This window comes from Tetrahymena thermophila (assembly GCF_000189635.1).
Source record: "Tetrahymena thermophila SB210 genomic scaffold scf_8254666, whole genome shotgun sequence".
NCBI classification, from domain to species: Eukaryota; Ciliophora; class Oligohymenophorea; order Hymenostomatida; family Tetrahymenidae; genus Tetrahymena; species Tetrahymena thermophila.
In genome coordinates, this window is record NW_002476433.1 from 99,984 (window position 1) to 114,588 (window position 14,605).

The 14,605-nt window shown below is 21.3% G+C and overlaps 4 protein-coding genes across 4 annotated transcripts; 3 read left to right on the plus strand and 1 right to left on the minus strand. All coding sequences in view use genetic code 6, as the record gives it.

Moving 5' to 3' along the window:
• Positions 1-1,525: 1,525 nt before the first annotated feature.
• On the plus strand, positions 1,526-3,039 carry TTHERM_00399320 (hypothetical protein). Its single transcript, XM_001014005.2, has 2 exons — positions 1,526-1,769; positions 1,910-3,039. Exons 1-2 carry the CDS (start codon positions 1,629-1,631, stop codon positions 2,912-2,914), a joined length of 1,146 nt encoding a protein of 381 aa, XP_001014005.2. The 5' UTR covers positions 1,526-1,628; the 3' UTR covers positions 2,915-3,039.
• A 1,979-nt stretch (positions 3,040-5,018) lies between these two features.
• On the plus strand, positions 5,019-7,351 carry TTHERM_000399329 (small GTP-binding domain protein; the record flags this gene model as incomplete). Its single annotated transcript, XM_012797209.1, has 4 exons — positions 5,019-5,840; positions 5,928-6,405; positions 6,502-7,173; positions 7,269-7,351. The coding sequence occupies 4 exons, from the start codon at positions 5,019-5,021 to the stop codon at positions 7,349-7,351; spliced, it is 2,055 nt and encodes a 684-aa protein (XP_012652663.1).
• An 838-nt stretch (positions 7,352-8,189) lies between these two features.
• TTHERM_00399330 (small GTP-binding domain protein) lies at positions 8,190-10,689 on the plus strand (the record flags this gene model as incomplete). Its single annotated transcript, XM_001014006.2, has 2 exons — positions 8,190-9,008; positions 9,076-10,689. The coding sequence occupies 2 exons, from the start codon at positions 8,190-8,192 to the stop codon at positions 10,687-10,689; spliced, it is 2,433 nt and encodes an 810-aa protein (XP_001014006.2).
• A 299-nt stretch (positions 10,690-10,988) lies between these two features.
• On the minus strand, positions 10,989-14,268 carry TTHERM_00399340 (cytochrome b5-like heme/steroid-binding domain protein). Its single transcript, XM_001014007.2, has 5 exons — positions 13,625-14,268; positions 13,046-13,363; positions 12,794-12,986; positions 12,393-12,736; positions 10,989-12,217 (listed from the first exon to the last, which is right to left on the minus strand). Exons 1-5 carry the CDS (start codon positions 14,163-14,165, stop codon positions 11,025-11,027), a joined length of 2,589 nt encoding a protein of 862 aa, XP_001014007.2. The 5' UTR covers positions 14,166-14,268; the 3' UTR covers positions 10,989-11,024.
• Between the last annotated feature and the right edge of the window lie 337 nt (positions 14,269-14,605).

The following is a 14,605-nucleotide window of genomic DNA, read 5'->3' on the forward strand; positions in this document are numbered from 1 at the left end:
TTTATTATTTATATATATTAATAAATTTTATAATCAACATATAAAATTTTATTCATGTTTTATTTTTTTGTATTTTCAATGCTTACTAATATAATTTATTCTAGATTCATAAATTAGTTTTATTGTTTTAACTATTACTAAAATTTATTTAATTGCTATCTTTTTAAATTAATAATAGATAATCCTAATAAATTTTTTTTTAAAGAAAATTATTTATTCATAATTATTTTTTTGAATCACATTTATATTTTATTGATTATAATTTAATATTTCTGTGTCCATCATCTATAAATTTAAATAAAGAACCATTCCAGCACAAAGTAAAAAAAACTATTAATCCTCCCAACCAACCGCTCTTGATAATTTATAGCTATTCCTTCATTCTCAAAGCTCAATTTGCATATTTATTTAAATATTTCATTATTAATTAAAGAGATAAACATTATTTTGTAATAAAAATGATCTATTTTTTAAATAGTTTAAATTTAAAATCTTATATAAATACCTTTTGAATTAATTATGAATAAAAAATGTAACAAATATATTTTTTTTCTTGTAAATATGATATTTTTTATTTTTAACATGTTTAAGACAGATTTTACACCTATCAAATTAAATAACAGCTATAATCTTATTTTTAACAATATATAATATTGTAGTTAAAAATTAAGATAAAATTTTTCAAGTTGTTATTCTTATTTTATTGATGATGGATTAGAATTTTTTTAAATATATATTTTTTTTCAGTCAAATAGTTAATTTGAAAGCTATATTTGATTATAAAGTAAAAGCATTAATAAATTATCCATATAGTTTAATATTCTAAATTTACTTTATTTAATAAAAAAAATTAGAGAACATAGAATATTTATCAATTTAAATAAAAAATAGTTAGAGGATTTATTTGTGTTACACCATTTAAAAAGAGGTAATTAAGATAAAATACCAAGAGATATTTATTTATTACATTCTATTTTTTCACTATTAAAATTCGATATTAATAATAAAAATTTGAAAAATATTTATTTATTTATTTAAAATTTAAATTCGAGTTAAATAGAATAGATGAATTAATACTTTTATCTATTTTAATAGTACAAATTTATTTAATAATTTATTCTCCATCAAAAAAATATTTACATTTACTATTAGTATGAAATATTAACTAATAGCCATAAGCTAATTAAAAATACAAATCTTCTTTCGATCTGAAAAATAAATTTCTGATCTTCTCTATTTTTTGATTAAAGCACAAAAAAAAAGAAAACTAATAATACATAATAATTTAATAGAGCTATTTAAAATGCAAATATTATTTTTTAAAATTAAAATTAATTTAATACCTTTTTAATGATTTTAAATGAGTATAAACAACTATTTTATTAATTTGAAAGTAAATTAACTTTTTCTATATATTAATGGTCATAATTGTATTTTTTGTAAGATTATAAAGAGTATTTTTATTAAAAACATATAAATTTGTGGAATTTAATAGATTATTTAATTATCTTTTGTAAATAAATTTCAACTGTATACTAAAAAGTATTTCAATTAAAAAGATAATTTTGATTATTAGATAATTACAATAGTAATTATTATTAATAATATTGATTAAAAGATCTTTATAAATGTACAATCAGAATATCAATAATGTTTAAAATGGAGTTTAAAATTGTGATTTAAGTTGCTCAAATTCTTAAATGTATTAGTAAGAGCTTTTAAATCATTAGTTTAACTAAATTGCGACACCAACCATGTATGACTAAAATGTAAATTATAAATTTAAAGCATTGAAGTAAAAGTCTACTTGCTATTTGTTTATCTTAAAGCATTCAATTCTAAAATAATTTAAATCTAAAATGTACATTTAATTACAAAATGAAATTTAATTCTGTTTTATTTTTATAAGACAAATAGAATTTAAAATGGTGTGAATTGTTATAATATGTAAAATAATTAAGTGCTGAATAATTAAAATTAAAACTAAGATAATTATGTAAAATAACATCTTAACAATGGATAGAAAAAACTTAATACTCATGATTTAGAAATGGCTTGTGGCGGAATTAATTTTTAGTAAACAGCATATTAAGATCCAAGCATGTATTATTCTAATCCCAATAAAAAGAGGACGGCTTAGAGATATGTTCCTTCTTCTAAACCAAATACATTTGCTAATAATGTAAGCAAATAATCTAACATGCATATTTATTGGTTTAGCGAGACTCCTGGTTATCACACAAAAAAATGTTGTTATTTATTTTATGCAGATGACTGCTTTTTAAAATGGATAGCTGATCTATTTTTTCATGTATTTTTCTTTCCTTTTAAAGTCATGGGTATTTTAATTTCTTGCATTACTCGAATTTGCTGTAAGGGAAATAATTGTTTAATGTAGCTTGTAACTTTAATAGAAGAAATTGCCTATTCCCCAGTTTCTTGTTTTGGTTCATGGGTAAACCAGTGCTGGTATTCTACGAAAATGTTTTGTTGTAATGGAGGGAGTATAAGATATTTAAGTAATACAGATGGATTTGATAATTGTTGTTAAATATGCTGTTTAAGTTCTGGATAATGTGTCAAATCTTGTTGTTCGTTTACTATTGATTGTAAGTGTTGTAAAGCTTTAGATTGTGGTAAATTATGCACTAATGAAGAAGGAGAATGCTGTTGCTCTTATGGATGTCTAAAATGCGGTGATTGTATGCAAAATTTATTGATTCCTTAAGGATTGTGCGAAGACTGCTTTAAATATATATAGGGTATTAGCTGTGATTTTATAAATTCTTAGTGTATTGAAAATATTTGTTGCTGTTGTATTAAAGTTAGGGAAATAGCCTCTGGAGAAGCAATAGCAATTATAACAAAATGTTGCTGTTGTGTCATATAAACCTTAGGATCTTTCAAATTTTGAATATATACTTCCTATATTTATTATTATAAATATCAAATAAATAAAGAATATAATAATTATATTATTTTTGGATGCGATGATTGTAATTAAAATTTATTTAATTAAAATTAAATCTAGCACAAAATATCTGATTTTAGTAAATAAAATATAAATCTATTTTAATTTAAATAGATATTTTATTCGTTTGATATTTATTTATATAACTCTAAATTAAAATAGCATAGAATAATTCTATTTTTATTTAATAAGTTTTATTTAATTTTAATAATCAAAAATAATAAAGCAATATTTAATTGCAATAAGTAACATTTTTTTTTATATATTACGTAAAACTATAAATGAATAGAGTAATGATCTTGTTTTGAGTTTAAATATTTTTTGCTATTTTTAAATAGTTGAATTTTTATCAAATTTACATCATTTTACTTAATATATACATTATTTTATTAGTAAAAAATATTAAAACTCTATCATTTATAATCGAAAGTTATGACTTAAGGAATTTATTAAAAGTTAATATAAAGGAATATTTATTTAATTAAATATTGATTAAAATATTTATCAATCGTTCATGTAAATTTGAAAAAAATAATGCAGAAAATTCATAAGATCAAAAATAAAATTTTAAATTAACATTTTTAAATATATCAATCAATGCATAAACATTTTACATTATAAAAAATTTATTATTTGAAAACGAAAAAATAAATATTTTAAAAATAATTTAGGGGGATTTAGATTTCAGAGACTGTATGAGAGGTCGAATGTAGATATATGAGACTAAATTATTTTTGAATTTTTTATATAAAATTTAGGATTTGCCTGCCTCCCTTCTCTTCTAAAACTCGATTGGTTTTTTAACTTTGAATAATTTATTGATTTTTTCGTTATAGAAGAATTTGAGTAAATAACTATTTTTTAAATTGACACTTGCATAATGACTTTATATTTAACAGTCATTCTTTATGTTGTATTAATTTTCTTGAATGTGGATAATGAATTGTTTTTTTAATTTAAATTCAGTCATACTTTACAGAAATAAAATAATTATACTCTTTATTTTATATAATAAAAAGCGAAAATGAAAAATACTAAGTTGTAATTATTTCAACTTTAACACAAATAAAAAATAAGTATATATATTAAATATATAGAGATTTTGAAAGATATTGATATATCACACAAAATATATTACATTTATTTTAACTTAATTAATGTATTGACAACAATAAAAAATAAACAAAAATTATTAATAAAGGGATAGATTCTACATTTAAATAAATCTCTTAGTAATATATTGAATAAATAAATAAAAGATCTGATTTTTATTAATTTATAATATTATAAGATAGTAAAGTATTTTTTATTTATTTTAATTAGAATTAATTTAAAATAATTAATTTAATTTCAATTTACATAAAATTTATATTAAGAAATTAATACAATTTTGCTTAACCACAAAACTATCAATAAAAGCTTTTATTAATTATCTTTTTAATTTTTTCAGTTTTTAAAAATTAAACCTTTTATGAAATAATTTTTTATTTTATTTGTTTAATTAATTAATTTCAATTTTTATTCAATCATTGAAGATGCTAATGCATTTAAGGAGTTTTAATATGATTTTACAACCATCCGAAATTTAAATATCAAGTAATGTAGATTATTTATTCGTTATGATTTTTTATATTAAATAGGTGAAATCTAAATTAGCTTAATGCAATACAATTATGATTCAAGCTTTGAATTTCTAATTTAATCAAATTTTTCTTTTTCGCAAATCCTCCTAAAAATGATAAATAAATGATATTTAAATTTGATTATCTTTTATTAGAAATTTTAATAATTTGTGATAAAAATGCTCTTAAACATAATTCAATCTTATTAAAGTTTTGGTTTATCAATATAGTATGCATCAAGAATTAAAGTTTAATTTAATTTATTTATTTAGTGGCAATTATTTTTATTAATTAGTTCCTATTGTAAGAACAAATATTTATAAAACAAGATTAATAAAAAATAAAAATACTTTAAGGAGAATTGTAAAACCAAATAGATATTTAATAAAATAAAGCAAGGTTGGTAAGCGTTTAAACTACTAAATATGATGAAAAAGATTGATATTTTTGGAAGTGAAATGCTCTTGAGATTTAACGGATCCTCTTCATTTCACACTAATTTTGGCTCATTTATAACAATAATGATTGTGGGATTTATTTCATTTCGTTTATTTTTTATTGTATTAGATGTTTTTCAAAGGAATAATCCTTAGGTTATCTACAATGAAAGATAAGTAGACGATCCTGCTCCTTTTCAAGCTTCTAGTAAAACATTTCCTATTGCTTTTGGTATGGAACATCCGGTAACTAATAATTACTATATTGATGAGAGTATTTATACTATTACCGCTTAGTGGAGATAAAAGTTTTTAGTCTACAACGAAACTACAAAATAGCATGTAACAATTTGGAATATAACTAATATTTAATTATAAAAATGCTCAATAGAAAATTTCTAAAATCTTGATAACTAACACTACTATACATAACTAAACTATACAAGTATGTACTGTTTACCTACAGATTACTAATATATAATTTAAGGGGATTTTCCTTCTTTAGAATACTCACTCATTTAATTGACTATTTAATAATGCTCATAAAACTGTAAACCAAAAAGTGATTTAGACTTTTATTTATAAAAGGCAAATTTTGGATTATAGCTTTCTGATTCTTATGTAGATCCAACAATTAAGAATAATCCCTTTAAGATATACTCTAGGGATATGTTTTGGCGAACAAGTACTTAGATACCTAAGGATGTAACTTTGTATATTAGGAATAATTATGTTTATAGTGATTTCGGGTGGTTTTTTTCAGATATCACTACGTAATCGTTTCCTGCTTATAGTTACTACGAAGTTAGTGTAAATTAATTATTTTTAAACTAATTTTGTATTTTTTTTTAATCAATTAAAATTTACGTTCATGAATAAAAAAAATTTTTTAAATAGGATTATCCACCAAATTCATAAAAGTACTTCTTGAGTATACTTTTTAGATTCGAAAAGCAAAAAGAAGGAGTGTACAAAAGGACATATAAAAACTTCAATAGCATAATGTCAGAAATTGGAGGTTTTACTCAGAGTCTCCTTGCTATTGGATATTTATTTTGCAAAAAATTTTCATAAATAAAATTAAATTTAAAGTTGATAAATGAGGCATTTAAATATGAAGAAGATGAAAAAAAGAACGAAGAAAAATTGTGTAATAATAAATAAGAAACATAATAAAGAGTAAAAACTTCAAGTTTTCAGCCAAACAAATTTAAAAATAAATTAGACTAAAAATATTCTACTCAAGAGATTGAACAAACGTAAAATGTTTTAAGAAAAAGAAACTTTTTAGATAGAAAAGAAAGTGTGGATGTGAAGTAGAATTAAAATGAGATGATTCTAAATAGTCCGTTTTAGTCAGATAAAAATATATTAAGTAATATATAATTATCTTAATTAATGTAAGTAAACCCCGATCAAAAAAACCCAAAAAGAAGAAATGAAGCTTTACATTTTAATTAATAGAATTAAGATTAATATTAAGAGTAATAATAAAAATACAAATAGATTAACATTCAAAACTTACTTAGTGGGATTGATGAATCTGATTTTATTAAAAGTAACGAACCAAAATTTGATCAGCTTGAAAGGAATTACTATTAATAATAAAAAACCAAAGAAACTGAATTCAAATAACTCATGGACAAACATACAAAGACTATGAAAATAAGTGCTTGGGAATATTTTAAATCATTTATTTTTCCTTCAAGTGAGTATAAAAGAAAGAAAAAAATAATTTAGTACAGCGTTGATAAGTTATACTATAATTTAGACATATTTAATATCTTAAAGAAATTTATAGAGGTAGAAAAGTTAAAAAGATTACTTTTAGATCAAGATTAATAAAAACTATTTGATTATTTGCCTAAACCTACAATTTAACAGGATTTAGTGTTGAAATAAGAAATCAAAGAAAGTTGGGATTAGAAAAACAAAGAAATAGATTTACTCTATCAAGATAATCGATCAGATTTACAAAAAGCCAATGACGCTTTTTAGGCATACTAAAAAATAATCAAAAAATCTAATTGCACCAAATTAGATTAAAAATTAATTGATTTACTTGATCCTAATTTATTAAAAATATTTTAGGATGCTACTGATTAAAAGTAGCTCAATTCATTAGGCAAACATAACTTGTAAAGTTATAAATTAAATACTTACGAAAAATTTTTATATTAAACAGATAATAAATAAACTTTAAGTGATAATTAAAATAATTTTAAATTATTCAAATAGCGTTTATAAGAAGCAAATCATCTAGAATAGATTTCGTTAAACTAGTCAGATATAAGTATTCAAGAAGAATTTGTAAAAGTTGAATTTAAAGATAAACCTAATTAGCCAGCTTAATTAAAAAGTATTGTAAATAGTGAAATTAAATCTTAATAATCATCTATGTTCACTCAAAATTTATAAATAAAATGTGATTAATAACATACTCCTAATTTATTTAAAAGTAATTAAAACTAATTAGGTTCTTTATGAGTATGCTTTCCTAAAAATTTATCTTAATATTTTTTGTATGTATTGTATGAGCCAATAAAAATAAACTTTTTTTGAGAATATTTTTTTTAATAAAAATAAAAATTAAAATTTTTATGAAATTATTTTTTATTTTATTTTATTTATTTAAAAAATTTCAATTTTTGTTTAATTGTTTCTGATGTTAATGCTTTTTAGGAATTTCAATATTATTTTACAACCATCCTAAATTTAAAATACCTAGTAATGTAGATGATTTTTTGTGATAATTTTTTAGTATTAAAAAGTTGAAATTCAAATTAACTTAATGGAATACAATTATGATTCAAGATTTAATTATTAATTTTATCAAATGTTCCTTTTCCAAAATTCTTCCTAAAAATGTTTAAGTAAATAATATTTAAATTTGATAGTTTTTTAACTAGAAATTTTAATAATTAGTGGTAAAAATGCCTTTAAATATTATTCCAACTGTTTAAAGTTTTAGTTTATCAATTTAGTATCTGCATCTAGAATTTAAGTTTAATTTTATTTATTTATTAAGTGGTGATTATGAACAAACATTTATAAAACAACATTTAAAAAAAAATAAAGTACTTTAAGTAGAATTATAAGACCAGATTAATATTTAATAAAATATAGTTAGGTTGGTAGGCGTTTAAACTACTAAATATGATGAAAAAGATTGATATTTTTGGAAGTGAAATGCTCTTGAGATTTAACAAATCCTCTTCATTTCACACTAACTTTGGCTCATTTATAACAATAATGATTGTGGGATTTATTTCATTTCGTTTATTTTTTATTGTATTAGATGTTTTTCAAAGAAATAATCCTTAGGTTATCTACAATGAAAGATAAGTAGACAATCCTGCTCCTTTTTAAGCTTCCAGTAAAACATTTCCTTTTGCTTTTGGTATGGAAGATCCGGTAACTAATAATTACTATATTGATGAAAGTATTTATACAATTACCGCTTAGTGGAAATAAAAGTTTTTAGTCTACAACGAAACTACAAAACAATATGTAACAATCTGGAATATAACTAATATTTAATTATAAAAATGCTCAATAGAAAACTTCTAAAATCTTGATAACTAGCACTACTATACACAACTAAACTATACAAGTATGTACTGTTTACCTCCTGATTACTAATATACAATTTAAGGGGATTTTCCTTCATTAGAATACTCACTCATTTTATTGACTATTTAATAATGCTCACAAAACTGTAAACCAAAAAGTGATTTAGACTTTTACTTGTAAAAGGCAAATTTTGGACTATAGCTATCTGACTCTTATGTAGATCCAACAATTAAGAATAATCCCTTTAAGATATACTCTAGGGATATGTTTTGGCGCACAAGTACGTCATTACCTAAGGATGTAACTTTATACATTAGGAATAATTATGTTTATAGTGATTTTGGGTGGTTTTTTTCAGATATCACTACTTAATCGTTTCCTGCTTATAGTTACTATGAGGTTAGCGTAAATTAATTATTTTTTAACTAATTTTGTATTTAATTTACATTCATGAATAAAATTTAAAATATAGGATTATCCACCAAATTCATAAAAGTACTTCTTGAGTATACTTTTTAGATTCGAAAAGCAAAAAGAAGGAGTGTACAAAAGGACATATAAAAATTTCAATAGCATAATGTCAGAAATTGGTGGTTTTACTCAGAGTCTCCTCGCTATTGGATATTTATTTTGCAAAAAATATTCATAAATAAAATTAAATTTAAAGTTGATAAATGAGGCATTTAAATATGAAGAAGATGAAAAAAATAACAAAGAAAAATTGTGTAATAATAAGTAAGAAAAATAATAAAGATTAAAAACTTTGAGTTTTCAGCCAAATAAACTTAAAAATGAATTAGACTTTAAAAATAGTAATCTAGAGATTGAACAATCGTAAAATATTTTAAGAAAAAGAAACTTTTTAGATAGAAAAGAAAGCATGGATGTGAAGTAGAATTAAAATGAGACGATTCAAAATAGTCCATTTTAGTTAGAAAAGAATATACTAAGTAGTAACTAGTTATTTTAATTAACGTAAGTAAAACCTGATCAAATAAACCCAAGATCAACGAATGATGCTTTACATTTAAATTAATAGGTTTCAGAATCATTTTAAGAGTAGTAACAAAAACATAAATAGATTAAAATTCAAAATAAACTTGGTGGAGTTGATGAATCTGATTATATTAAAAATAACGAACCAAATATTGATCAATCTTAAAAGAATTACTATTAATAATAGAAAACCAAGGAAACTGAATTCAAATAGCTTATTGATAAACATACAAAGAGTATGAAATTAAGCACTTGGGAATATTTTAAATCATTTATTTTTCCCACAAGAGAATATAAAAGAAAAAAAAAAATAATTTAGTACAGTGTTGATAAGTTATACTATAATTTAGACATATTTAATATTTTAAAGAAATTTGTAGAGGTAGAAAAGTTAAAAAGATTACTTTTAGACCAAGATTAATAAAAACTATTTGATTATTTGCCTAAACCTACAATTTAACAGGATTTAGTGTTGAAATAAGAAATCAAAGAAAGTTGGGATTAGAAAAGCAAAGAAATAGATTTACTCTATCAAGATAATCGATCAGATTTACAAAAAGCCAATGACGCTTTTTAGGCATACTAAAAAATAATAAAAAAATCTAATTGCACCAAATTAGATTAAAAATTAATTGATTTAATTGATCCTAATTTATTAAAAATATTTAAGGAAGCTAGTGATTAAAAGCAGCTCTATTCATTAGGCAAACATAACTTACAAAACAGTAAATTAAGTAATGCTTACGAAAAATATTTCTATTAAACAGATTGCAAATCTACTTAAAGTTATAATTAAAATAACTCAGAAAATAAAAATAAAATGTTTAAATTATTCAAATAACGTATATAAGAAGAAAATCCTCTAGAATAGATTTCGTTAAACTAGTCAGATATAAGTATTCAAGAAGAATTTGTTAAAGTAGAATTTAAAGATAGACCTAATTCCCCAATTTAGCTAAATAGTATTACAAATAGTGAAGTTAAATCTTAATCACCTAATACGTTTTCTCAAAATTAAAAAATTAAATATGATTAATAGCATACTCCTAAATTATTTAAAAGTAAGTAAAACTAATTAGGATCTTTATGAGTATGCTTCTGTAAGAAGTTATCTTAATATTTTTTATATTTATAGTATGAGTCAATAAAAATAAACCTTTTTATGAGATTATTCTTGAATATTTTTAAAATTAAAAAACTTCTTATAAAATTAAAACATAACTACTTTTTGATATAATTATTAATACCTCAATTCATCTAATATATTAAATAAAAATCCAAAGATTTTTTATAAATACTAACATTTTTAATTTATTTTTTAAATTTATAAATAGCAGAAATATAAAAACAGAATAATTATTTTTTACAATAAACTTTTTATTTTACTAGTAAAAGAATATCTATTTTTTTAAATTTCTTACAAATTCATACATAAAATAATTTTTGGCTAAGATTTGGAGTAGATCTAAGAGCTTCTGATATAGCGTAAGTTAAATCATAAGACCCTGATACATAAATTCTTTCTACATCTTTTAAAACAGTTGATTAAATTTGATTGATCAAATTCTTATCAAAATAATTTTCATAAACTGTGTATTAGCCTTTGAAGTTTTGATATTATTGAGTATCTTTGATTTTTAGAGTTAAATGGAAATTTTGAATTCCTAGTAGCTCTTCTGATTTTAATATATCTTATACTATTTCATGTCCATAAAAATAATTTAAGTTTTCAAAAGAGCTGTATAAATAAATATTAGTGTTCAGCAAATAACTAAAATCTTCTTCTGATTACTCAAACAAATTTAAAAATTATTATTATTTATTGAGCTTTTTTGCATACAAATAGGCATTTTTTTGTAAATAATAATTAAGTAAATCTAGAAAAGGTAAGATGCCAGTACCATTAGCTATTATAGCTATATTTCCATTAAATTAATCTGACATTTCTAACCCAACACCAAGAGGTCCTTCTATTTTATAAATATGATCTTAATTTTCATGAATATATTTACTAAAAGCTCCTTTTGAGTTATATTTTTTAATAATAAATGGTAATTTGTCATCAAAGCGTTAAACTTTAAACTAAACATTCAAGTTTTTATTATTTAAGAATTGAGAAATTTATTTTCTTTTCTTTTAATTATACTCTGTCATGCAAAGTACAGTAGTGTATAGTCTATTTTTAGAATTTTTATTTTGCTTTTTATATATTGAGAAATGTAGACCTAGCCAAGATAACCCTTTCATAGTATTTCTGATCGTACAGCTGCTATTTTGGAAATAAATTAAGGACTTGTCTTTTTTGATTATTTAGAAATTATAATTATCATGTATGAGTGGGGTAACTTTCTCTTCTTAACTTATACTGAAAATATTTTATGTTTCTTTATTATCTTTAGCATATATTTTTTCATGTATATCATCCATTTCTTCACTTTATTATTTTATCAACTCATAATTTTTATTTTCATTCTCTATCTCAAAGGTATTCTAAGAAAACTAGAATATGTTTCTTTCATTGTAATCAATTGTTCCAATATATTTTTCTTTTAAAAATAATATTGAGCTTATTGGATGAGTATAAGGTTTATTTATTTTATCCACTGAATTTTATATTCCTAGTTAAATAAATGTATAAGGTTTTCAATTATTTTAAAAAAATTAATAATTAACATATTTAAAAAATAAAATATCTTTACTAAATATAAAATTACAAAAAAAATTATTGTTTTATTTAAATAATCTTTTTTAACACTAAATTTATATGTTTAATTTGTTAATAATAAAATTTACCTTCAATATGTTGTTAGCCATTTAAATATCTTTAAACCTCTTAGCCATTTACTAATTTTAACATATAGTTACCTCCAGGATGCATAAACCCAGTAAGGTCATATACCTTTTGTCCAATAATGCAATAATTAAGATTTGGAAATTATTATTCAATTTCATATATGGTATATTGTTTATTTATAAGTGACATCAACAAGCTTTTATCTGATTAAGATAAGTTATTTTTTTGTATTCTTGCTTTTTTCATCAAATATGTAAAATTTTGATATATTATCTTTTAAATATAGCCTTTTCTATAAAGGCTCTCAATCATGATCCATAAAATCCATATCAAAGTAAAGTCTCTATATTGAATATTGAAAAATATTTAAATTAAATGAAATAAAACTTTATAAAAATACTGTAGAGAATCTTTCATTGATGAGTAGCGAGATTTATTTGAGTTTTTTAGAATTGTAGAAGCCCATTTACCAGTAAAAATAGCAATTTTACCTAAAATATAAAGACTATATCCTAAATATTTATGTATTTATTTTATTCTTGGAATGAGCAACTTAACCTTTTCATTCTCAATGTCTTTTTTCAAAAAGTAGCCTATATTAATTTATAGTAAAAAATTTAATTATTAGTTTAAATATTATTTAACTTTTTACCTGATAGATGTTGTACTATCACGATAGCTAGAAACAGAGTTCCTAAAATGAAATGGAGAAAAATGTCCAAATAAGATATATTATATATTCTGGGTAAATTATAGAAGATAAGGAGAAATTCTATAATCACAGTAAACAAATTTAATATAAAAAATAATGAGGAGTGGAGTGTTATATAATATTTCCATCCTTTTAGATATCTAATTGAAATGATGCAGAAATCAGCTAAATATCCCCATCCATAAGTGAGCCAAGTAGTATGCAATTTATATATAATATTTATTACTATGACTTCATCGTTCTTATTTACAGCAAAACCTATAAATTTTACAAAATTAATAATTTGACTTCTTTTGATTATTCAAGTAGCAATAGATTTAACAAAAATAACCTTCAAAGAGTATATTTTAAAATAATTTTGTCATAAATCAGAAATAAAAATATAATATTATAAAAATAAAATGTTATATTTTCAACTCATTTAATTGTTTTATAATAATTTTTATATTTTGGTTTGCTTTTTATGTGCTTGTGTTAGAATGAAGGCTATTTTTTAAGATAAATTAGTTAATATATTACCTGGTTCAAGAGGTATGATATATCTACCTTTTCTTCTGCCATGAAATTGCATAGTTTGTGTAGGGCCATATGCAATACTGATATAGTTTTTATCATTTTCGTAAAAATCTACTTCAACTAAAATATATTTTGATTGCAAATCTTCGTAATATCCTATTAAGTTTAATGATGTTATTTCTTTAGGCTAAGGGAAAGAATAATCCTAAGAGTATGCTTCATATATATCGATATATCCTCCTATAAATTATATTATTATCATGTGGCTCTTGTGCATAAGATAATTAAAACCCATTCCAAACCAATTAGTTTCATTTAGAGGTTATTAAAATAATATTTTAATTCTTCCTGGATTATTACTACTAAACTCATACTAAATAAAATAACCCTCTCTTTCTATGCTTGATAAATCTATTGAATTAATAGGAAATTACAATAGCTCTATAGAATCCTTCATCGTTAATGGATTAATTGTAATCTAGTATGAATTTTTTAAGAGGATGAGAACTACTATTAAAGTAAAATAATTGTATATTTTGCCCATAATATCTATTTCTTTTTAGCTATGTTTATTCTAAATTATTTGATTAATATTGGTTATATTGTACTAATTTTATGAGATTGACTCTTTTTTAATTCGCTGTTATTTGTATGTAATCTGTCAGATTTTAATAAAAAAATATTATTTACAGGCCTTAGATTTTTATATATTAGTTATTTACTTGAATTTTGTGCTGGTAAATATCTTTTTTACCTGTTAAATTCCAGTGCTAAATTTCATGAAAAATCATATATTTTTACTTTTAATCTTTCTTCTTTTAGTTTTCCATGAATTACATTTATTCATCAATTTACAAATTCAATGAACCAGATAACTTCTGAAAATTTATATTTCTAATAAAATAAATTCAATTTCATTATTTAACAATCAATTTTGATAAAAAATATTAATTTTCCAAATAAAATTGATTAAGAAGATGTTTA